Source organism: Polypterus senegalus, chromosome 11 (assembly GCF_016835505.1).
Source record: "Polypterus senegalus isolate Bchr_013 chromosome 11, ASM1683550v1, whole genome shotgun sequence".
Taxonomy (NCBI): domain Eukaryota; kingdom Metazoa; phylum Chordata; class Cladistia; order Polypteriformes; family Polypteridae; genus Polypterus; species Polypterus senegalus.
This window is the reverse complement of record NC_053164.1, coordinates 57450421-57474855: the sequence shown is the minus strand read 5'-3', so window position 1 is coordinate 57474855 and position 24435 is coordinate 57450421. Positions and strand designations below refer to the sequence as shown.

At 39.4% G+C, this 24435-nt stretch overlaps 1 protein-coding gene across 1 annotated transcript; it reads left to right on the top strand.

The window, feature by feature from the left end:
- The first annotated feature begins 1870 nt into the window (after positions 1-1870).
- On the top strand, positions 1871-23330 carry ppp1r11 (protein phosphatase 1, regulatory (inhibitor) subunit 11). Its single transcript, XM_039768703.1, has 3 exons — positions 1871-2158; positions 9667-9775; positions 21212-23330. The coding sequence occupies exons 1-3, from the start codon at positions 2078-2080 to the stop codon at positions 21403-21405; spliced, it is 384 nt and encodes a 127-aa protein (XP_039624637.1). The 5' UTR covers positions 1871-2077; the 3' UTR covers positions 21406-23330.
- The last annotated feature ends 1105 nt before the right edge of the window (positions 23331-24435 follow it).

Below are 24435 nucleotides of genomic sequence, written 5' to 3'. Positions count from 1 at the left end.
TAAGACTAAATTGGGCCTGATGCTGCAGCACAAAAAAGGCCTATTTTTTTCTCGGCATTGCTGTATGTGCATTCGACACTCGCCGTACATGCGCACTCAGACCGACCAAGGAGCCTTAATTGCTTGCGACGCAACCACCAAGCCTTTAATGAACATGAATAATAATAACGACGTAGTATCGTAACAACTCGAGATTAACATCAACACTCAATAGCAATTTTCTGAAAAGTGCACTTAATGCAGAAAACCTAACAATGAAATACACAAAATTTCGCAATTCTCATACGAAACAGAGTAAGAAAAAATTAATTCGCAGAGACATTGGGTCAAAGTGACCCAGTTCAGGCTCATGAGGGTAAAAATTTGTCCACGATTTAAATTTCATAATAGACCAGAATCCTGTCAAGGATTTAAAAAATTCTAAACATCCATGCCGGGCCGGCTTTTTAGTTTTACCTTTACAGATAACCATTTAAATAGCCATCGATTTTACTGTACAACTAACTTTCAAGGTGAAAAATTGACTACGTGGCACTTACCGAACAATAATAAAGTGGCAAGAATCCCCAGGATATTGCAAAAAACGCAGCTAAATTACTAAGTGAACTGCATTAACTTGAAATCTTCGATTAACAATAAGCACGGCGACGTTATAGTTACGTCACAGCGAAAAGAACAATAGTAACTGTATAATAAGTAACGCTGTGTCTAGGCGTCCGAAAGTCGGACTCCAAATTTCGTCTGTTTTCATCTAGGCCTATTTCAGGAATGGACCTAATACTGCAGCATTAATAGCACCCACCTTAATCCGGCCCTGATTGCAGATAAAAGGATACATTTTTACATTTCTCAAAACGAGTCTGGATATTTTAAAAAGTAAACTGCTTTTTAAGATATATGAAATGAATTTACCCAATTGTTAATTTGTCTTACCATGTCACCAATGCATATAATCATTTTTTCAAACTCAAGAGCCGCGCCGACCCAGCGGATTTTTACTTTTTCTGGTAGCTTGCTGTGCTTAATAAAAGACGACTCACCGATGCCGCACTTCTTTGAAATCGTGAGACAAGACTTGCCTTTTGTAAAACTGAGGGTCCGCGACACGGCCATTACTCTGCGTTGTGCCGATAAAAGAGATGCCATGGCCCCGCTACTGTTCAGTTGTCGTTTACTCATGGGTAGGCAAACGGGTACATACTACCAGCCTCCCGCCAATTTACACCCCACCCGCGCTTGGTGCGAAGCTGAATGAAGAAAAGGCGCGAAGCTGAATGAAGAAAAGGCGCGCAAAACAGAACAGCAGGGGCAAAGGGCAGCAAATGGAAAAAAATACAGAAAAAATAACAAAATAATTTTATCAACGGTTAAATTTAATTTAAAAACCAAAACAGATATTTAGGATGAAATGACACAATTAAATTAGTATCCTTTTACACTGGCTAATTTGAATTACTGAACGCCCTCTTGCCGCATATCGTTGTTGGCTCACCTCTTACTAGGCCGATGCAACTTGTCAGCGCCGATAAAACAGATTTCTTATAGTTAGACTGCTGGGATGTTAAGTACGTGTTCAGGGTCAGATACTGAAGTTACATGAGGTGAATCAACCCAGTAATCTGATAGTTTAGAGGCCACTGCCTTAGGACAAATTGGTCTTTAAAGTGTAGCATTGTGTTCAAGCGACAAGAAAATGCCAGAAACTGGTTAAAAAGTGATGAAACTCATTGATCTGCTTCTGGAAGCAGTGTGGCACTATATGTTGCATGTTCCCACCGCAAGATTTAATGTAACGTACCCTCGTCACATGGAACGTAAATACTACGGAACTGAGTTAACACGGGGAGAATGCATGTGCTCTGCCCGGACAGGAAAGAAAGACGGGACCGAGGAGGCGTGGACTCGTAGGCTCTCGTCTTGCTGAGACACTGCTGCAGAAATACAAACAGCTCGAAGTTAAAAGTAATCGAAATCATTTAGAGCTACTGTCGCTGATCACATGAGACGTGTGCAGAGCAGGACTCTCCTACTGTACTGATCCCGGGTGGAAAGCGCAGTTTCGCAGCTGCATTGTGAGATGATGGCGGAGGCAGGGGGGAGCTCCACAGAGACGATCACAGAGACTGTGCCGCCGGAGAACCGAGATGGTCAGCAACCGGTGAGTATGAATAACAGTACCGCGATGCAGATTGGTCCGATAGACGCGGAAAAAGCCTTAGTCGTCTACACTGGCAGGGAAACAGATTGATGTCTACCTTTGAGGTAAGAGGTCCGTGGAGACTACGGATACCCGGCATGCGTAGTTATACCAGACGGTTGAATATACGAACAGGAAAGTGTCCTGTCGCTTTCAGCTACAGGGACTGATGAAGTTTACTAGCGGAGCGAATTTTCCGGAAGGGGCTGTAGAGTGGGGCGCCGATATATTTGGAATTTCATGGACAACAGGTGTTTTATTGGGCATAAAGATTCAATGGGTGTGTCAGGAGAGATCTGCAATACGTGCAAAAGGGTATACATTGGAGCAACTTGGTTTACTTCAGGGGGGGAGTGTTAATCATAAAGATTGTGGGTTGGCTGTGCAAACGATTTCTCTGGAAAATATTAACTATAATAATCTAATCTTAGAATGTGAGTGTTCCTTGCAGCCATCCATTAATCTTGTAAATCCGTTAAAGTTTACTGTAGTGAACTTAATCTGTGAAACACTAAGGTAGAACCCCATTTCCAAAACACACACACGCACCTACTCAGTAATGGGAGTTCACCAGCTAAGCATTTCACTACAGATTGCACTGCGTATAATTGTATGAGACAAGTTAATTTGATTTGATTTGTTCTGCTAATGCGAGATATTGGAAAGTTACATTTAATGCAGCATTTACTGTATGGACGGAGTGTCCGCGTAAATTTAGGCAGAACGTGCGAACGTAACAGAAGCGGCAGCACGCACCCAGGGTTGACAAATTGTTAAAGCTGTGAGGCAACATGGAAAACCCCACTGTGTTAACTGTCCTTCCCATTTTTTAGTTTCGTCTCACCATTTATATATAGCTTTGAAATGTTAATTTATAAACAGCAGCAAAGCTGTACCACATTTTAAACGAATACATGGGATTATGAGGAAAGAACACAGATGATCTCAGTCCCAAAAAGTTTACTCAAATAAAAATAAAGTTGTACGGTAAATGCGTTTACCAGCTGACTAGCACACACGATCGTTGTCGATTTTCTGAACTTGCATATTCCAAAATAGCGGTCTTGGGAGCTAAGCCAGTCCCAATAGCGTCGGGCGCCTGGCGACAGCCAGCCCTAGGAGGGACGTCAATCCAGCCGTTGCGCATACCCACTTTCGCGGTTGTGTTATAATCTGACCTCCTTGTTTATGGATGTGGTCTTAAATACCGGTGCACACTTCACACAGTGCCAGGTGTGAGGGATTGAACTCGGAAGTCACAAGGTGTCAGGTACTATAGCAAATCACAGGTGGCTACCAACACAAGGTGACACCTCATTTTCACTGCGCATTATTGCTTTTCAATTAACAAGTAAATAACGCAGTTTCAAATGCGCAGTTAAACTGTAAAATAAATGCCATAATATACACTCACAAATAAATAACTCCTCGATTACTGTTAAAAATAAAGGAGCCAGAATGATTCTACAGAGCAGTGCCAGAGTTGAACCTTTTCTGATTCCCAAATTAACTTTTTACATGATGGTTTTCAGAAAAAAAAAACTTAATTTACAATACATCTGCAACAGGCCTGTAAATAGTCATGGGGAGAGTATAAGAGATTTGTGAAACACCAATGGCTTCATGATTTTAAAAGTGCTCCTGCTGCATACAGTAACTCAGGCTAAATTCAGATTTTCTTGATTTGTTATTATCCTGATAGGTAGCTTTCTAGATACTGAAGATTTCTATTTTGTCCACATATTAGGAAACTTCTGAAAGCCCAATGAACCAATTTCATATTCAAAAATATTTCACAGAATGAACTTTTTTTTCTCCAAACAATGGTTCTGTGAGGAAAACACAACCCAGGAAAGTGTCAGTAAAGAACCATTATTTTTAAGAGTGTAAATAGACATTTCTGATACTTATTTTCAATTTAATGGAATCATGCCTAAATAACACTTCGGTGTTGAATGTGTCTTAATATTTGGCTCCAAAGTCTGCCGTTTTCATTTTATAAAAATTCAAGATTCCAAATATATTATTAAAGAATAATAAACGGTAACGTACCTTAGTGGCTGAAGACAGCTGGCCAGACTTAATTTGGTTAAAATAAATTACAAACTATGACCTACCTCCTTACAAAAGCCTTTTAAAAATACAATTAAATTACAAATAGCATTAAGCAACATGTCAGGTGAAATCTAAACTTATCTACATAAACAGATTTACTTAAAGGAATACTCCAACCTGAAAATGTATTATTTTTTTGTGTTACTTTCCCCATGTAATTTGTAGTGATGGCCAAAAAAAAAACATGTTTTCATCAGAAAGAAAACAATGTGAAAACTTCCATGAAAAAAGAAGGAAAACTGTCAGACTAGTTGTGTTGCATAATCCACATGCCAGTTTAAATAGTTGTGCTCAAAACATGTGCATTTTTGCTAAAATACTGTTACGATGGTGAAACACGGAGACCCATGCTCCTAAAATGAAATGAAAATAAAAGATAAGGAGTTGTTGATACTCCTAGGTTTCTAAATATTTACTTCTCTCAGTTCATGAACAATTTACGACATTTTTTATTACTTGTGGTGGCTCATATAGAGCAATCTGAACATGGGTTTGTGGGGACCATACATGTTAAAAATGAAAAAAAAATATTTTATTGGAAAAATACACAATGTTTCCACTTTTTTCACTCTTCTACCTGCCACTGTGGTGGTTTGAGCCTTGTTTTTCAATCACTTTGCCATAATTATACAACCACAGTCCACTTTGCAGTCCTTTATGTATGTTGAATAAAGTTTGATACAGTATTTGATGATCAATAAATACAATTCATTCAAAAATTGGATATATAAGCACATTGTTTTTAGAAGGTAAAAGAAGATGTTTTTCAAACTAGGGAGGGTTTATTATGACAAAACCAAATTCTAGATATAAACAGCAGTAAACTTTCTGCCACTTGTTTACACAGGTAACAATTTACACTTGATCATGAATTTTGAATACAAATTTGACAATTATTTTGATTGTCGACATGTATTTCTCTGTCTTTGTTGTTCACCTAATAGGCTTCAGTGAATTTTATGCTCGGCAGGTATCGCTATTTTTTTTCTCTCTGCCATGTCACTTGCATTTGTGATCACTTTGCTGTAATTAACACGTGACCACAGGTCACTTTGCTGAGGTTGCCACTACCTACAAGGTATTGAATTTCCAGAACTATTAGGTGATAGGTTTTCGATTAAGACTAGGAAAAAGGTTCTAGCCCCATTAGTTCAAGAGTAATTGCATGGCACTCAGACAGACCTTTATACATTTTATATATAGATAGATAAATAGATGCTTCTGGGAAAAAGACGTGCACGTCATAAATTGTGAATGCAAGCTCCCTTGGGATTGCCTTTTTCTATTGAAGATTTAACTCTCCCCTCATTCATTGGTCAAGAGACCTGTTTTTAAAGCCTCGTCTACTAAGAGCAGCAGCAAGCAATTTTCACACTTTTCTAATTTAACAAACATATTTTAAGATGATTTTTATTGTATACAGATAAAAATATTGCAATTCTTAAAAAAAAAGGGTTTATATAAAATGTGTGAATTTCCTAATTCATCAATTACCCATAAAATACAATATGACAGTGGCATAACTAGAGTTTGATGGGCCTAAGTGCAAAAAATAATTTAGACCCCCTTATGTGAAATTAAATTAAAACAAATTAGAAAAGTGACCACCAACAATAAATTGTATACACTACATAAAAATCAAGAATCATCTCAATCCAATTTTTGTAAAAAATGATCTATTTGTATGGAATCCTGTGCGATTACAATAAAGTAAAATAAAAAAGTCAAGAATCATAATTAACCTTTGAAGTTGTGGGACTGATTATACTATTAGCCTCTTTTGTTCAGATGACAAATAGGCAAGCATGTTAACAGCAGCTATTCAGTTACCATGTGCTCCGGTGCCAATGCCCAGCTATACTGCCTACGGTTATGCCACTGCAATACATTAAAATACAATATGTACGTAGCCAACATTTCCTGGTGTGATACCATTGAGAGATGGTTTGCAGAATTCCATTGATGCAACGTGGCTCAAATTTGATCCAAGATTTGGCGAACTGCTGACATCTTTTAAACAGCAGACACTATTGGGATTAGCTGGAGAGTCCTTTGACTCCATCCTTCATAATCAATTAACTGTTAGCCTGAGTGCCCAGAATGTTGACTCTTGAAATGAGGCATCTCCACCTCCAATGTTCAAGGACAATCTTGAGCCAGTGAATGCAGAATGTGAAAAGTTTAAGAAGTGTTTCCTAAATGAAAGGAAGGTGAAACTTAAACACAGCAATATGAGTCCAAACACCAATCCAAATAATGGGAGAAAGAAATTAGCACCATTTGCACATTGGTGCCTATCATATAGATTACATGCCTCACAATTCCTGCTTACATGGATAATAGACATTATGCTGATTTTCTTTATCATCTGTGGCAGTCAGTTATTTTAAAAGAGAAGGTGAGGAAAACTTTGAACTCTTTCCCTTCTGCATCAGAACAGTGACCCCACAGACACTGCTCTGTGAAACTATGGACTCAGTTAGATACTACATCCACCCTTTTGTCAAAACCTAGCTCCATGTGGCTATTCTTCAGTCTGAAGGCTACTTCCTTGGGATGCCATATGACTTTAATGAAGACGTCAGGCTGGCTACAGCAGAGTAGGTTGCACCACTAGAACTAAGGGTAGGCAATATCAGCAAAATTATAGTATCATGAAATTTACAGAATTTTTGGACAGTAGCAGTTGTAACAAAAGAGATCATAAAGAGTTGGGGTACCAAATGCCAAACCCTATATAATCATTGACAAAAACAACAAATAATTGAGAGAACATCTTCTCAGACTCAAGTCTAAGTATGAACAGACTCAAAATGGTAAATCTTCCGGTTGTCCTTCTGACAAGAAGTGGCAGGTTCAGGTGGATGTCCACCAGATATGACATCAGCAGTGGTCTAGCAGAGAGAAGAAAAGAAAAGGCATTATGACACAACACCAAGCTCTGAAGCGGCAGGCAATTACCATTACTAGAGCCCCCAGGCTGCTCCCTGTGTGCATGCGCGTGACATGGTAAATATCATGGTACAGACCTAAAAATCAAATGATTTCTAAAACAAAGTCCTACGTAGTTAATTTTTAACTGATTAGTGATGCAAACTGAAATTAAATAAATCAAACAGAAAATATATTTACCAAATAATAAATACTGTTTTAGAATGAAAAATGTCTAACAGAAGTGCAAAAGTCTCTTGGAATACGTTGTACGCAACCTGCATCAAAATGTGCCAAGTCATGTAAGTATGCAGCCAGCACCTACTTGACTTGTGAAAGGAGAACACTTGAGTTGGCACACTGTGGCAGGAGCAAGCTGCATGTACAGAGCACAGCAAATGTGAAAATGATGCTGGTTATGTAGTTTGTATTGCAAGGTGTGTGTGAAAACATTACAATGTACAGAAAATGCATACCTGACTGGGTGTTCAAAAGCAAGAAAAAACAGTTGGTAAAAACCATGTGTCTATGTTATTAAATACATGCAGTTTTTTAAAAACTTTTTTTATTTAAAGGCACCTCATTAATGGTCAAGTACTCTGTTCTCCACAAAGAAACTCCACAGTTCATTCTTCACCTTATATTCCATCCAACCGTTGTACTGCCACATGCCACTTTGTGTCAAAAGGTAACTGAAAACCCGCTACACAAGTACAGCACTTCTATGTGTCACTTTTCCGAACAGTAACAAAAATGTTTTTCTGATATGCTAGACGGTGTTGAAAATGACAAGCGAAAATTTCCCCTGATTAACAAATTTCTACAGGTGTCTTGTTCCTATTGGTGTACTGCATACCACTAAGCGAGATACAGTGTTTTTATTGAGTGCCACAGAGGTAAGGATTACGTTGAAATATAAATGTTAGTTGCTTTTACTTGTATTACTTTTAATTAGTCAAACTAAAAATAGTTTGATCACCCCATGTCCTCCTGGGAGAAAAAAAACAAACCATCAATGTGAAAACAGTTGCTGATGCAATAGATGTCCTAACAAGCTTGATTCATCTCTCTGTTTCTTTCTATGCCAGTTTATCCCTATTCATGCTTTTTCTGAACACACTTCTAATTAAAAAACAAAGTAACTGTTGCCTGTGACAAATGTTCTGTTTGTCTGCACATTTCATACATTGGTATTCTTCAGTTTTGACATAGGTCTCACTTTCTGTTAATGTTTCCATAATTAAGAAAATGTAAGCCAAAATGATGTCCACTTTGGGTGGGTGTATGAGACCTGGATTTCGGCATATAGCTTAATCTAGTTAATAGCGTTCAGCTAACATGGATACATTGCAGAAACACGCTATATCAGTGTATGCTCCCAACTTCCTCCTCCTCCTCCTCTTTGTGTTAACAGTGAATGTGCATGGAGAGACATTACTATAACATGCCTTTAAGACTCAGTGCATCAATGTTCTGGGAAAAAATCAAGCCAGTCTGATCCAGTTTTTGGAAAGTCAGCCAGCTCATAGTTTGTGCTCAGTGATGCATGCATTCCCAACATGACACTCTTCAGTCACTTCTGTGTCTGTGCCACCATTCTTGTTTGTCTTTACATTCACCAAGTTATTTAAAGAGCCATAGGCTTAAATGGAAAGTTTGGCCACAAGTAGGAAGTGAATGTAAAAAACTGAGTAAATTGATTTTAATGCCAGGAATAGCATGCAGCTAGCTGTGATGAATTAAGGAACTTGAACCCAGCTGCTTTGTTAGCAATAATACTTAAGGACAATTAAGAGAAAATAAATAAATCTAATCAAAACCTAATGGGGTGGCTGCCTGCACTGTGGATTCTTAGCCTGTCATACTAATCACACATCATGCTAGAAGAGAATTAAAGGAACTTGGACTTTTGAAGGTAGTTGTATTAAAAAAAACATACGGGAAGGTACTAGGAGTATTACTTAACTGGTGGCTGAAGTGTTTCAAGAGAGAAACATAATGCCTGTGTTCAATGAAAATTAACAATATTATATTTTTGATTGTGATTTTTTTCTTTTATGTAATTCTGATGTAATATATACCTGATAACTGAAGATGAACAGCTTTGTTAATCATCAACACAAAATGAGTTAACCTAATTCAGGGACCTCGGTCAGTCGTTACTTTCATTGCAGTCATTTATGTCACACACATGCCAGAAACACCTTACAATCAAGGAATTCATTTTACTCTTCGTGGAGTTAGAGGGATTTATTTATACCGTGCTGTTCATTAAGTCAGCACTACTTTCAAGTCCATTTCTTTGTTCAGTGATCTGAGCGACTCAATATTTTGGTCAGGCCTTATCTGTATTGTTATGCTTTTATATGTCTGGGTTTTAAACAATATTTTCCAATCAGTATTGTATTTTTACATTTTTTTAGGAGGGTCGCAGTCTGACTATCAAGCTGAGGAAGAGAAAGACGGACAAGAAGGTTGAGTGGTCAAGTGACACTGTGGATAATGAACACCTTGGCCGGAGGTCATCAAAATGTAAGGCTAAAATAATACAGTGGGATTAAGAGGAGTGGTGGGTGGGGATCAGTTTCATGCTGTTAGCTATGCATATTACTGGAGGATAGGTATACAAAAATTAATTACATACCAAACACTTTTTTTATCCATTAATTCCAGATATTTTGTATATCATTATTTAAGGAGAAAGTGTTAAAGGTTATTTCCACATTGAAAAGCAAAAATGGTTAAAGACAATGATTTGGTGGTATAGCCTTCTTCAGATGTTCAACTGAAAAAAAAGAGAAGGTAACATATACATAGGGTGGTCCAGATCTAATTATGCAATTTTCATTACGCTATAACTTATTAAGTTTATTATATAGAAAATGACCCAAAAAATCCCAGACCATCGAGAAGTGTGCGAACTGACAACATAAAGAATCGCCTTTGTGCCGAACTGGAATCGTCTCTGCATAAATCAAAGTCATCCAGACGATCTGGATCTGCATAATTAGATCTGGACCACCCTGTGTTTGTGTGTGTGTGTGTGTATATATACTGTGTATATATTTATATTTATATTTCAAACTGTGTCTGAAATTAGTATTCACACAAATGAGAAATGATTGAACCGTGTGCATGGTTGTAAATTTTAAATGTGGGCAGGACTTTTCCAAATCTCTTTGCATAAAGTCTTGCCTCGCGGACCTTGAAATTTTCTCTGAAGGGATTTCACTTTCACCAAACAACAAATCTTTTAATTCTCGCGGATGGCAACACGAATTAGATGATCTACAAGTCTCCAACTTAAAGTTTAAATGTGAACAATATATTCAATCTCTTTTCGCTGTTCCGTTATTTCACAGAGTAATAATTTCCATTTGTTTGAGCTAATGCGATCTTTACTATCATTTTTTTGAGAATTTCGACTTTCATACTTTCATTATCTCTAGACTGCTCTGCACGTATATCGCACCAACGTTTCTGAACTCTTTACGAAATTCTACCTTGTCATCTACTCTTTGTCTTTTATTTCCGGCCCCAGGCATGGTTAAATCTTTTGGCACAAAGTCTCGTCTCACAGAACATGAAAATGTGTCTCTCAGAGAAAGTCACGTCTCGTCTCTCTTCCCAAGATTTTTTTATTATAATAGAGATCATATATATATATATATATATATATATATATATATATATATATATATATATATATATAGGGAAGGAGGAAACAAAGCCAGGGCATATGAAAGGAGAAAAGGTGAGAGTAGGTGGGGAAAAAGATGCCTTCAGAATAGATGAAGGGAGAAATTCATAAGTTAGGTGATCATTAAGATCTGTAGAAGTACAGGATTCCAGCCTGAGAATGAGCGTAGCTTCTTCATTTTTGGCTACGATGAAGGGATGTGAAGTGTTCTACTGTAGATTTTGTAAAGTCTTTGATCTTAAAGGTTTCAGCATGCTCTCTGAAAACGTCTGCTAGCTGTCTCTTCTGGATTCACCTATGTAGATTGCAGACTGATAAGAGGGCCACTGTTTAATATTGAATTTACCAGAGCGAGCCGATACCAGAATATTGTTATTATCATTATTCTAGTCTAACTTAGCTCTTATGTGACAGAAACAGCTGTTGTGTATGGTTTGAGTTAGTGGGAGTTGCCAAGATACTGTTGTAGGCAGTTTTGATTCTTAATAATGAACAATGACCACTAAGAATTTCCTTTTGCACTATTTTCCCATTTTAATGCAGTTTACATATTTTTTATATCCATTCTGAACACACTGCACATTGGTTAACACTGCAGCCTTATTGAGACTAAGTAAAACAAAATGAGATTTAGAAACTGGAAGGATCAGATCATCTGTTTACTCATTCAGTTTCTGAACCTGCTTTATCCATTTCACAAAATGCAGTATGATATATTGATATGTTTTTCACATTTGTTTTATTAGTATTATTCATCCCTGTGTATTGCACTTTTTTTTTGTAGTGAGGAAGTCTCAGGAATTAGAAAAAATGTCCAGAGAGACCACAGTAGTCAAATCAAGTCAAGTCCGTTTTTATTGTCATCTTATGCAAGTGTCCAGTAAAATAGATAGATAGATAGATACTTTATTAATGAATGTGTCTGTAGGACCATGGTGCACCAGACAGGAGAAAAAGCAAATAGTGCAATATGAAAACTGTGCAAGACATGGTGCATCACCAAACAGTATAAGACAATAGAACAGTATTTGTTCCCAGGGGGAAATTTGGCTTTTTGCAGAATCCGTTTAAATATATACAGAAACAGGTAGATAATTAAATACATATACATATACACTGTGGTCTGAAAACACAGCAGAATGACTAAAAAGAAAGAAACTTCTGATTTGTCTGTCCCAGTCACAGTGGGATATTATGCAGACATATTGCTGTTGGTATAAAGTAGACAATGGCTTGTTAGGTATGTGTGATTACTTCCTTTGTTGTAGTACCTACACATGAAAATAAGGGCAGTAACACTGTCATGGGGCTTATCATTTTCCAAAATTTAAGTCTTTTGAATAGTCAAATTCTAAGAAAGGAAAAAAAACACTTGAAACAGATATTAATAAGAGGAAATGCTTTGCCCAGATCTTACAGTATTTAAATTTGATCTACACTCTGCCGAGCTCTAGTGTACTTCAGAGATAACAAACGTGGCCCTGAAGGGCTGCACTGGCTGCTTTTCAGATGCTAAATCAATCCTATAAACAAGTTCCAAATTAAGTTAGTTTTAAGCAGTTTAGTGTGTTCTTATTTACTGTAATATGGTTGTTGGCCAAATGTTACCCAGAAGCATGGACAGATTTGAGGTTCGATTTCTGTTTTTACTCTTTTTACTTGGAGTCTTATTTATTCTTTCTCATTGGCTCCTATTGATTAATATCAGTCATTCACACATTAAAAGCAAAATGCCTTTAGCAAATGAATATAAATATTGTCCTGTCATCTCAAAAATGTTTTTCTAATGGTGAGAATTCAGTCTGCCAGTTGCTTTTAAATGCAAGACCGCGTTAAACGTAGAAAGGTAATAGATGACAGGCACCAAGTAGCTGCTGACTGCCATGAAAATCTGTCCTGATGTGAACATTATGTGTGTGTGTGTGTATGATGAGTGATTAAAATGTTTGGATCTTAACTTGTTAAAGATACTCCAGTATAACTAAACAAGTTTCAGTATAATCCCCCTGTACCCTCATGCACTTGTTATAACATTCTCAGAGCTTTTCTCAGCCACACATTTGGTCTTGCCTGAGTAACCAATCATATTTAGCTAACGTGTTGCCTTCGTTACTGGCATAGCACATTCCATGGTGGAAATCTTTTAGATTGGGGAATGCGGATAGTCATAAGATGTCACGTCTGGAGAACAGGATAGATTTGGTATCTCTTTGAATTTGCAGCGCAGCCTTTCCCAACCGTTGCTGTGTGAATGGAGGCAGAACAGTATTGGTTGACTGCTTTCATTGCTGCTTTTCCCTGTATTGACCGCTGCACACTAAAGCAAGCCAACCAACCAACCAATTTTCTTGGCCTTTTGAAACTTACACTACACTTACAGTACAACTTAGTGAAAAATTGAGGCAAATGACCTTCCAGTAATGGCTTGAACCTTGAACTTTTTTTTTTTTTTTTTGCTGGACATTATAATGCCTCAGTTGTTTCAATTGTAGTTTTTACCTGGGTCATAGTGATGTTTCCAAGTTCTTCCAGAGTTTTAAAAATATCTCTTAAAAACCTCCAAATACACTAGATTTAGATACTCCTTGGAAAATTGGAAGCCGTGATATTTCAGTTCATGAATCAGCATTCTGGGAACTGAATGTCCACAACCTTTGTTGTGTTTTAATTGTTAAGAAGGAATAGATTAAACTGGCCCCCTAGTTAATTTCTACAGAGTCTGATACAGTGGAACCTCGGGTCACAACCGTAATTCGTTCCAAAACTCTGGTCGCAACACGATTTGGTCATGACCCAAAGTAATGTAAATACAATTAATCCATTCCAGACCATACAAACTGTATGTAAATATATATTTTTTAAAGATTTTTAAGCACAAAAATAGTTAATTATACCGTAGAATGCCCTGTGTAATAGTAAACTAAATGTAAAAACATTGAATAACACTGAGAAAACCTTGAACAGAGAAAACTAACATTCACGCTACAGCCTTACAAACTGCTCGGTGTAAACACTTTTTTTTAAATGAGTTTTAAGCACAGGGAAAAAAAGTGAACATTTGAAAAGTCCTTAATATATACAAAAACTAACCATAAACAACCAAGAAAACTAACCTTGCATGAGTCGAGTTCTGGCATGAAGTAAGCAGGAAGCTGGGTGGAGAGGAGATTACAGTTTTGAGGTAAAGTCCCTCTGCGCGATGCACGTCTGACTGAGAACAATGTACTGTACAGGGAGAGACTGAACACGTGCGGAAATCATCGGCGCATACGAACCGGAAGGGAAACAAAATAGAGCACAAAGAGTTCGCAGCAAATGCACAGAGAGACTGAACACGTGCGGAAATCATCGGCGCGTACGAACCGGATGGGAAACTGGCTTGTTCATCACCCGAGTGTGTAGTCGTGAACAGATGCAAAAGTTTGACGAACTTTTTTGGTCATAACCCGATTTGTACGTGTTCCGAGACTTTTGTGACTCGAGGTTCAACTGTATGTCACTGACTCCAGCAGGGAGAATTAGCTCCATGAAACGAAACAAGTTCAGTTCTGGAAATGGCATTGTGGAAATGTTGTTATACTCACAGGGCTGCCTCAAAGCCACAACAGCAACACAACTCTGTCCAGCTCTGTCAAGAGAGCCAAGATAAAAGCCTAGAGAGATGAACAGAGCAGTTAGAAGAGGTGCTCTGAATGCTTTGACTGTTGTGTTCTCCAGGTGCTGTAGGAGTGCGTAGAAGTTTAGATTGTGGAATGTTACAGACAACAGCATTTCAAAAGTCAGCAGCTCTTGTGTTCCAGCATGTCCAGAGTCCAGCAGTGGAGGGTCTGAAAATGGTTCTGGTAACACAAGGATAATATTGTCTAATGAGGAATTTTGACACCTCTCTTCTAGAAGTCTCTGCAAAACAAACCACTTTCTCTGCCTTTCTCCCAGCAGAGCCCAAACAATGCTTTGTCATCAATTTATACAGCATAAAAATGGAAACAATGGCAAGCAATGCATAACAGAAAGGAAAGCAAACACTGCAACATAACAACAATAATAATAATGATCCAAAATAAAAAATATATTGTACTAGCCAACCCGTGGCGTACCATACGCCGCATAATCAGGCCGGTTTTTTAATGATTTTTAAGCACAGGGGGAAAATTAACATTTGAAAAATCGGTAATGTAATAAATCAGCAAGAAAAGCAACATTGTAACAATGCACGGAACAAACCAACAAACAATCATCTGAAGTGACTGAAAACTGGCGCACCGTCCTCGCGCCTTCTCCTGCCAGACGGAGGGATGGGGGTGAACGGCGTGGAGTGTGGAACGGGAGGAAAGGAGAATGACGTCCATTCAGCTCCGTCCGTCATGCTAGTCTGCTGATTTCTCGTTCAGTATGCACTGCCCGCTCATGTGCCCACCTCCAACTTGTCAAGTCGCCGTCTTTACATAGTCCAGATGTACCTGTGAGTGACGTAGACTTTTCACAGCTCTGTGCGGATCTGGCTGCTTTTCTATATATAATCCACCAAGACACCCGACCACGGTATTAGCGAGGTGGGAGGGGGTGTGTACAAAGGGATGGGACGCAACCAGTAGGAGCATAGGAGTCGCACTTTGTGGGACTTAGTTTGCAGCCCGAATGGGGTTCAACGGCTTACCCACGCCGGGTCAACACACGCTCAATGTCATGCATAACTATTTATTGAATGCTAAACACTTCTGGAAAGACACGGTTGTCTAAAACGGATTGCTGTGAGAATACAACAGTAAGTGAATGAAAAGATGGAACTCTGGAGAGAGCAAAATACAACACAATAGTGAACCCACGGCATAACAAACGCCGCATAACTATTTAATGATGGTTGAACACTTCTGGAAAGATACAGTTGTCTAAAAAGGGAGGGTTTGAGGATACAACAGAATGAGAATGAAAAGATGGAACTCTTCATTGTTCTGTGCGGTTTTGGCTGCCTTTCTATATACTGTATAATCCACCAAGACACCAGATCACGGTAGTAGCGAGGGGGGTGTGAACAAAGTGCAGGAGCATATAAGAAGACGCATGTTGGTCGCTGAAGCGAATTGCTGCATGTAGCGTGTAAAACAGTTTGCTATGGTGCACGCAGGTGTGCGTCGTAACTGAAACCTCTTTTTTTTTTTTTAAAGACTGCCTACTTCATTGTGTTTTAACCTCAGTTGTAAAGGAATGTTTTAAGGACTCCATGGGATACCCCTCGGTTTTGGCTGCTTTTCTATATATAATCCACCAAGATATCCGACCACGGTAGGAGGGGTGTGCACAAAGGGTAGGGACGTAATGAGTGGGAGCGTATGAGTCACATTTAGTGGAATTCCACGGTTTGCAGCCCGAATGGGGTTCAACGGCTTACCCACGCCTAGACACACGCTCAATCTCATGCATAATTATTTATTGAATGGTAAACACTTCTGGAAAGACACGGATGTCTAAAATGGGTTGGTGTGAGAATACAACAGTAAGTGAATGAAAAGATGGAACTCTGGAGAGAGCAAAATACAACACAATAGTGAACCCACGGCATAACAAACGCCGCATAACTATTTAATGATGGTTGAACACTTCTGGAAAGATACAGTTGTCTAAAAAGGGAGGGTTTGAGGATACAACAGAATGAGAATGAAAAGATGGAACTCTTCATTGTTCTGTGCGGTTTTGGCTGCCTTTCTATATACTGTATAATCCACCAAGACACCAGATCATGGTAGTAGCGAGGGGGGTGTGAACAAAGTGCAGGAGCATATAAGAAGACGCATGTTGGTCGCTGAAGCGAATTGCTGCATGTAGCGTGTAAAACAGTTTGCTATGGTGCACGCAGGTGTGCGTCGTAACTGAAACCTCTTTTTTTTTTTTTAAAGACTGCCTACTTCATTGTGTTTTAACCTCAGTTGTAAAGGAATGTTTTAAGGACTCCATGGGATACCCCTCGGTTTTGGCTGCTTTTCTATATATAATCCACCAAGATATCCGACCACGGTAGGAGGGGGGTGTGCACAAAGGGTAGGGACGTAATGAGTGGGAGCGTATGAGTCACATTTAGTGGGAATTCCACGGTTTGCAGCCCGAATGGGGTTCAACGGCTTACCCACGCCTAGACACACGCTCAATCTCATGCATAATTATTTATTGAATGGTAAACACTTCTGGAAAGACACGGATGTCTAAAATGGGTTGGTGTGAGAATACAACAGTAAGTGAATGAAAAGATGGAACTCTGGAGAGAGCAAAATACAACACAATAGTGAACCCGTGGCATAACAAACGCCGCGTGGCTCAGACGTGCATGTGGACTCTTACCGCAGACGAAAGGGATTAACTGGGTGGTCGGTGAGTTTTTGCGCCCGGGCAAATGGGCAGGCAGTGTGAATGCCTAGAGAGCGAGGGTAGATGCCGGCCGGTGAAAAAGGAGCGTTGGTGGGCAGGAAAACGTCTTCCGTGTTCCTGCAGGAGCATCTAAGAAGACGCATGTTTGTCGCGGAAGCGAATAGCTGTATGTAGCGTGTAAAACAGTTTGCTATGGTGCACGCGGTCATGCATCATAACTGAAAAGTTGTTTTTTAAAGACTGCTTACTTCATTGTGCTTCAACCTCAGTTGTAAAGGATTGTTTTAAGGATCCCATGGGATTCCCCTCGCAAACCGTTTCACACGCTGCATATGGCGATTCACCTCCGCGAGAAACATGCCTCTATGAACAGTCAATGCACATGACATTAACCTGACCTGCACTGCATGTGGCCTCTACGACAGACGAATATAAATGACGCCATTTTTTCTGTGTCGTCGCGTCCGAGTTGGTGGGCGTGGCCCTGTGAGTTGTCGTCGTATCCAATGGTCTTGGAGTTGGTGGGCGTGGCTCTTTCCTGCGTGCGCTATAGGTGTCTCACTTGTCGGCAGCTTAGTGAATCCACGCCTCTTCCAGGGTGCTTTCCATGGTTGTCTTGCCTTAGTGAATTATATATATAGATTTTTCATATGAAAGAAGAGCATTTCATAAGCAGCCTACTTATATGAGTGCAAAGCTTGTTAAGTATTTTCAGTAAAACACTGAATATTACTAATCTTCATTGTTTCCTACAAACACCATCCATCTTCGATGCTGCTCTACAATTTGATCCGGGCTGGCAGTATTTCCTCTGTTCTCAATGTCAAAGGCCTGCCAGACCTCATGTCATTTTCAACATACTTCCTGCCATAAAGAATTCTGCAGCCCAGCTTTACATAAGTTTTGCATAAAAAGAGGAAATGAAGGTCACATTCGTTGGGTGTATAAATTTCTGAGCACAAAATTCAACGATGCATTCAAATGCAACATATTCTTGTTTTGGTGAAGTCATTACTTTGTTGAAAAGGATTAATGCTTTGGGTCATTGTCATGCTAAAAGGTAAAATTCCACTTCAGCTTCATAGCAGATACATGAAGGTTTTGCACCAGAATCAGTCGGTATTTGGAGCTATTCATGATTGCCTCCATCTTGACTAAAGGCCCTGTTCCAGCTGAAGAAAAGGAGACACAGAGCATGTGCTGCCTTCATCATTATTCACTGTGGTTTCTAGTGCTAAATATACCTCTTGAAATTAATAATAATAATTAATAACATTTCACGTCCCGTGAGACAAGTCTTTGTGCCAAGCGATGTAACCACGCCTGGGGCCGGAAGCCCCATGAGACAAGAGCTTATGCAAAGAGATTTGGAAAAGTCTTGTGTGGTTATGTCAAACACATTTCTTGTAGAGAGAAAGAAAAGATATTCACTCACAGGCAGTTATACATTGAATTGTCACGATGTAATTCCAAACACTGAATCAAAATTCAATACGATATTGATGAGAAGGTAAAAGTGAAAAAAAAGATCGAATATATGAACATAGGTGATATGACAGAAGTGCGCCACACGAAATGTAGATCATGAGACACGGCGGCAGCAGCAGCAGCAAGCCAGAAGCTGATCGAGCAAAGAGGAGGTAAAAAAAAAAAAAAACATGTTTTTCCCATTCTATGACGGTTTAAGAGGGGGTGTCGGAGGAGCGATCATTCAGCTCCCCTCTTCACAACGCGAGCGGCAGAGACTCCAAAGTGGTTGACGTGTAGCGCAGGCAGTTGTTGAAGCGAGCAGGAGGAAAAGCCCCCTAGTAATAATAATCATATTTATGTAGTGCTTTTCTATTAATGGCCAAAAAACTTCAACCTTAGTCTCATGAAACCATGAAGGTTTTGGGAGACTAGGTATACATTTGTCAGATAAGGCTTTCATCTTGCTATTCTACATCATAAATCTGGACTACTTGAAGAGAGCAACCAGCACCTACCAGAAAGTCCTGCAGCTTCTTTGACATTTCTGTAGGCCTCCTGGCAGCCTCCCCGTTCAGTTTTCTCCTTGTCTTCTCATTAATTTTGGAGAAACGTCCTATTCTTGGCTGCATCAGTGTTATATAATGCTATACTTTCTCCACTTGTATATTTGATTGTCCTCTAAGGTAAGTTCTTGCCTTCTGCCCAGTGTTGAGTGATAGGCTTAGGCCCCATGACATTGAGCTATACTAAGTGGATTGAATAATAAAGAAGTTGCTGTCACATAATGCCAAATAAAGCCCAGAAAAGTGTTTGGAAAGGATGAGCTACTGATCCATATTTCATTTAATGTGGTTATTCAGGTCAACTCATCTTAGCTTTTTGAAAGATGAGCTTTCGCATCTGCTTTTGCTCCAGTTATAAAGTAGCTATTGCCAGTGAAATGGTGACTTGTGGTTGTTGTCACAGGGTTTTCATGCTGGTGGGACAGCAGGAGGCTTGCATGTAGCAGTGCGGTGCAGCTAAGATTCACACCATTGATGAGACAGTGATTTATTTATTTTTTTGGTGGAGATTCCAGGGACGCACCCAGCCTTTGCCCAACCTGTACACACTCACAAGCAGAGACACAAAATTAACGAATAAATAAATAATATAGAAAATGAAAACCCAATACAAAATAACAACAATCGGACAAACCTCCCCTTTCCCCTACGGTGATACAGTTGTAACATAAGAATGAACCAAACAACAATAAACACTCACAACATGTCCTTATACAGTCCAATACAGCAAAAGCAGGTGAAATGGTATGGTGTGAAGACGACAATCCTGAGAACGGGTTCCGTAAAAAATGACTGAAACAGTCCTAATGGTAGTCCTGAGCTACGAGGGGTGAGATTTCCAGGAGTGCTCCTTTTGAAGACGCATGACAGGCAGGCACAAGACAGTCCATTCATCCTAATGGGAAACGATCGAGGGCACAATTGACTTTTTAGATGACACATTGGACAGGATACACAAAATCACTGATCTCCTGTTGCTCCATCATGCCCCCCTTTTCAACTTTCCAGCTGGCCGCTTTCATCCCCAGCAACCCCTACTTCAGTTTCAGTCATCCCATGTGGGTAATTCCCTTTGGGTTGCTGGGAAATTAAGTTCTTCCCATGGTAGCACCGCTACAAGCATATCACAGCACTTCTGGCTGGCAGAAGGAGGGGGTACAGTCTTATCTGGCATTGTAACTCTCAACTTTTGGCCTTGTGTGTCAGTTAGATTTGACCCCAAAAGAGACCACCAATCCTCTTGGATGTGACATATTTATTTAATGCATTTGTGGAAATATATAAATCGAGAGATTTGCCATAAACATTTTTAATTGTTGGACAACACTGAGGCCCAGTGGTTTCCTGCTGTTGGCGTGAAGTTTGCATATTTTAGAGTGGATTTCCTCCTGCACACCAAATACACTGATGATCTCTGTGCAAGCATAGCTATGTGATTGAAAAATGCACCACTGCTGTTTTTCTGCCACAATAGACACCCTTGACCCAAAGTTTGGAATAAGAGATTCTGCAAATGCATGGATTGTTGAAGGATTGAATGCCATAATACTATATGTACCTCCTGGAATCCTTCAGTAACATGTTGTAAACATATTTATAATTGTATAGCAGAAGATCTTTGATCATGCTCCGTGTCTAACCATGGAGGGGTGTCATTTCCTGGAGTCATAATTTGCTCAGACCTTTCCGTTTTCTAGGTTCACAGGACATACAGTATGTGCTCAGATAGTGCTTCTGCTTACGAGTGTCGCCCATTTCTTTATCTGTCTCTGTCACGCAGCCAGACAGCAGACTCCACCTGTGACCCATTGCTGTTAGAAAATGATACAGTATGTGTTTGCAGGCTGTTTCATGCCAGTCCTTCTTTTCCTGCAGGCTGCTGTATTTTTGAGAAACCCAGACAGTTTGGCGAGAGCTCAACAGAAAGCGAAGATGAAGATGACGGATGTGGAAATGCACACTGCATTCGTGGACACCGTAAAAAGGGCGGCGGATCATTACCTGACTCGGGACATGGTCAGCAAAGCCATGATGGCACACCAAATTCTTCAGATTCACACCAACACTGAGAGAGAAAGAGAAAAAGCAGCACGTGGAGGGGTAGACGCAGCATAGGGATTGGGGAGGGCTGGATTGGTTTCAGGGAAAATGACACTGCATCACATTCTCCAACACTGAGGAAGGAATGCGAGAGGCAGCAATTCACTAACTCAAACTGTAGGAAGGGCGTTTGAAATGATTTTTTATTTTTTTTTTGCAACAAGAGAATCTTGGGGGGAAAAAAAAAATCTGCAGTGAAGATGAGGTTTACATATGTAGAGTCAGATCAAAGCTAGAAGGGATTGCTGCAAAAAGTGCGCTTATTGAGTAGAAAATTCATTGTAAACTGTCTGACCTAGCATGGCTGGCATGGAGGCACTGTCCCCGAAAGTTTGTATACCTTTAGAAGATGAGTGATTAGGCAAAATTATTCTTGATACTAATGTCATACCAGCGTATTCAGTCAGCAACAACAAGGTCGTTTTTTTGGTGGACATAAAGAAATAATAGTGGAAGAGTGAAGAAATAGTAAAACCAAAATGAATAATTTAACATTGAACTTCCATCTTCTTTACACAGAATAAGGCAGGAAATCACTTTAGTTTGATTCTAATCTTAATTTTTTTATTTATTTATTATTATTTTTTATGAGGACTCGTTTGCCTGTGCTTAAGATGCATTTGGGCTAATGGAGTTCAGTCTGTTTTTGGTGTTAATGGCATGATTAATAGTGGCTGTGTCAAGTTTCTTGTTCATTACAATCTGAGGCGATCCTGCAAAGAAAAGATAATCACTCCGGAAACAAATCACATGCAGTATTACTTTAAATGGTGAAATCAAAAGCAACGCGCTAGACTAAATCAAATAATCATTCACATTCCTGGACATGCAAAATTGCTGGCAGGTGAACATGAATTGGAAGAAGGTAAGTGAAAGACCACAATTATCACCCCTTGGGGCTCTTTAACTTTTTAAAATGATGCCCTTTGGCCTAAACAATGCCACGGCCACCTTTCAGCATTTGGAAAAGTGGGCCCTTGTGGCAAGATGTGTCAATAGAATTGGCAGCCCCTTAAAATATGAAGTCCAAGTGGTCCTCAGACATCCCTTTTTAGAACAGGACGTGCAGCCTTCCCAATCATGCCTAAATCTGCTCGATTCGACAGGATCAGATAGTGGAGTTGTCCAATTACTGCTGTATTTCCTATTTTATTTTTGTGCATTGATTTATCTGTTTTTGCATGGTTTTAATTTAAATTATTAATATTAATAATTAATATTAATTAAATTATATATATATTATGTCAAACTTGTGAACCTTTACCCAAGATTATACACTGGACGCAATGCCCTGTCCACTTCTCTCAAGCTGTGGAGTTGTATCGATATGGGTGAATGTCCTAACCTGACTGACTGACTGACTGGTGGCCATACACCCCATAGTATGTTGAACCATTAAGTTGGAGGTTTCACAATGCACTAACATTGCTGCCCTTACAAAACTAAATGGCTTCTTGAAGGCCCATTGCGTTGGAGGCAGGCCCCTGTAAGTGTACCGAGCTCCAGGGTTATTGCACATAAACTGGTCGCTCTTAAAGAGGCCTGACGAACTCATCTGGGCACTGCAGACAAGCCCCTTCTCCACATTGCCATAGGATAGTGGATGTTTTCATTTCAGAAACACTATTTTTTCACATTCCTTTTTTTTTTTTTTTTGGTTGTGCTACCCTGACTGATTGTTTATTTATTATTTGATTGCTGAATTGCTAGTTCTTCACAAACAAGTGATACTGAAAACTAAAATATTGCAAGAGAACCATTTTACTTTTAAAACTGCTTCAGTAAGCATTTAAACCAGGAATGATGATACAAACAAAACACTGTATGTATAAATGATTTTTTTTAAATGGAATTGCATCTTTCTGTAATAATAAAGTTCTCCGCTATGTGTACAGTGACTGTGTTTTTCTGGTATGTCAGATGAGTGTTCAGTTTACTCATTTTTTTTTTTTAGCAGCAGAGCACAGCCTCATCTTGCAAATAGTCTTTTAATTCATGGGGGCAGTTCAACATTACCCCTAAACTGAAACTTTTTATTTATTTACAAAAACAGCTCATATACAGAGGAATATTTAGGCAAAATAAAATAATTCCACAAACACATCAAGAACATGTGAGCATAAATAAGTGTTCCCGTTTCTTTATTTCAGCAGTGCCACTCACCAACTGTCATTTTCACTCATCAGTGTTGAGAGGGTTGGCTCTAGTGAGTCCCGTACCTTTTGATTGGAGAGCCAGTTGTGAAGTAAATGCTGAAAGTTGGGACTGTGAGCATTGGCAGAAAACAGGACTGCCAGAAAAGGTTACCCAGAATTTTTTGCATGGAAAAGCTACTTTAACTAAACAAGCTGTGAAGTCATCATCTGATGTACTGTAAATGGGGCACACCCAATCAAAAGACCATAGTCGCTAGAGCCCACCCTGTCAACTGTGATGGGCGAAAAGGACAGTGTGATTTACAGCGGTGTCTCTGCTTTATGTTACTCCCAGTGGCCATTGCAGTAGGCACACCTGCTCATTATAAATGATGATCCTGCTTCTCCTAACAGTCAATCATATGCCAGCAGCTTTAGAGCACACATGCCAACACGATTAAAAGGTTTACTTTTTGTTTGACTGAATGCTACAATGGGCAAGATGCGTGATCTTGTCAACTTTTACTGTAGTAGGATTGTTGGCGTCAAAGAGAGATGCACTCTCGAGCTTTTCATGGCACTATAGTCTGGAATTTGAAAAAGAGATGGTGCAACCAATATTCAACACTCCCAAGGAAACTATAATGGCTCTGAAAGGACACAAATAATCCAGTAACTGGTATGGAAATGGCATCTCTGAATGGACAACTCACAATTTGAAGGAAAAACACTACAGCAGAAGAGCACACCAGGATCCACTACTGTTACCCAAGAACAGGGAGATGAGAAAATGGCGCATGGTCTCACAAGTCATTATGTGCAGACAAGCAGGAGCAGAGTTTGGCTCGAATAGCATGTTCTTAT

Bases quoted from the DNA above. Each gene is read 5' to 3' on its own strand.
- ppp1r11 (XM_039768703.1), top strand. From the start codon at position 2,078: ATGATGGCGGAGGCAGGGGGGAGCTCCACAGAGACGATCACAGAGACT. The intron at 2,159-9,666 runs GTGAGTATGAAT...ACATTTTTTTAG, and splicing joins ACCGAGATGGTCAGCAACCG to GAGGGTCGCAGTCTGACTAT. The intron at 9,776-21,211 runs GTAAGGCTAAAA...CTTTTCCTGCAG, and splicing joins TGGCCGGAGGTCATCAAAAT to GCTGCTGTATTTTTGAGAAA.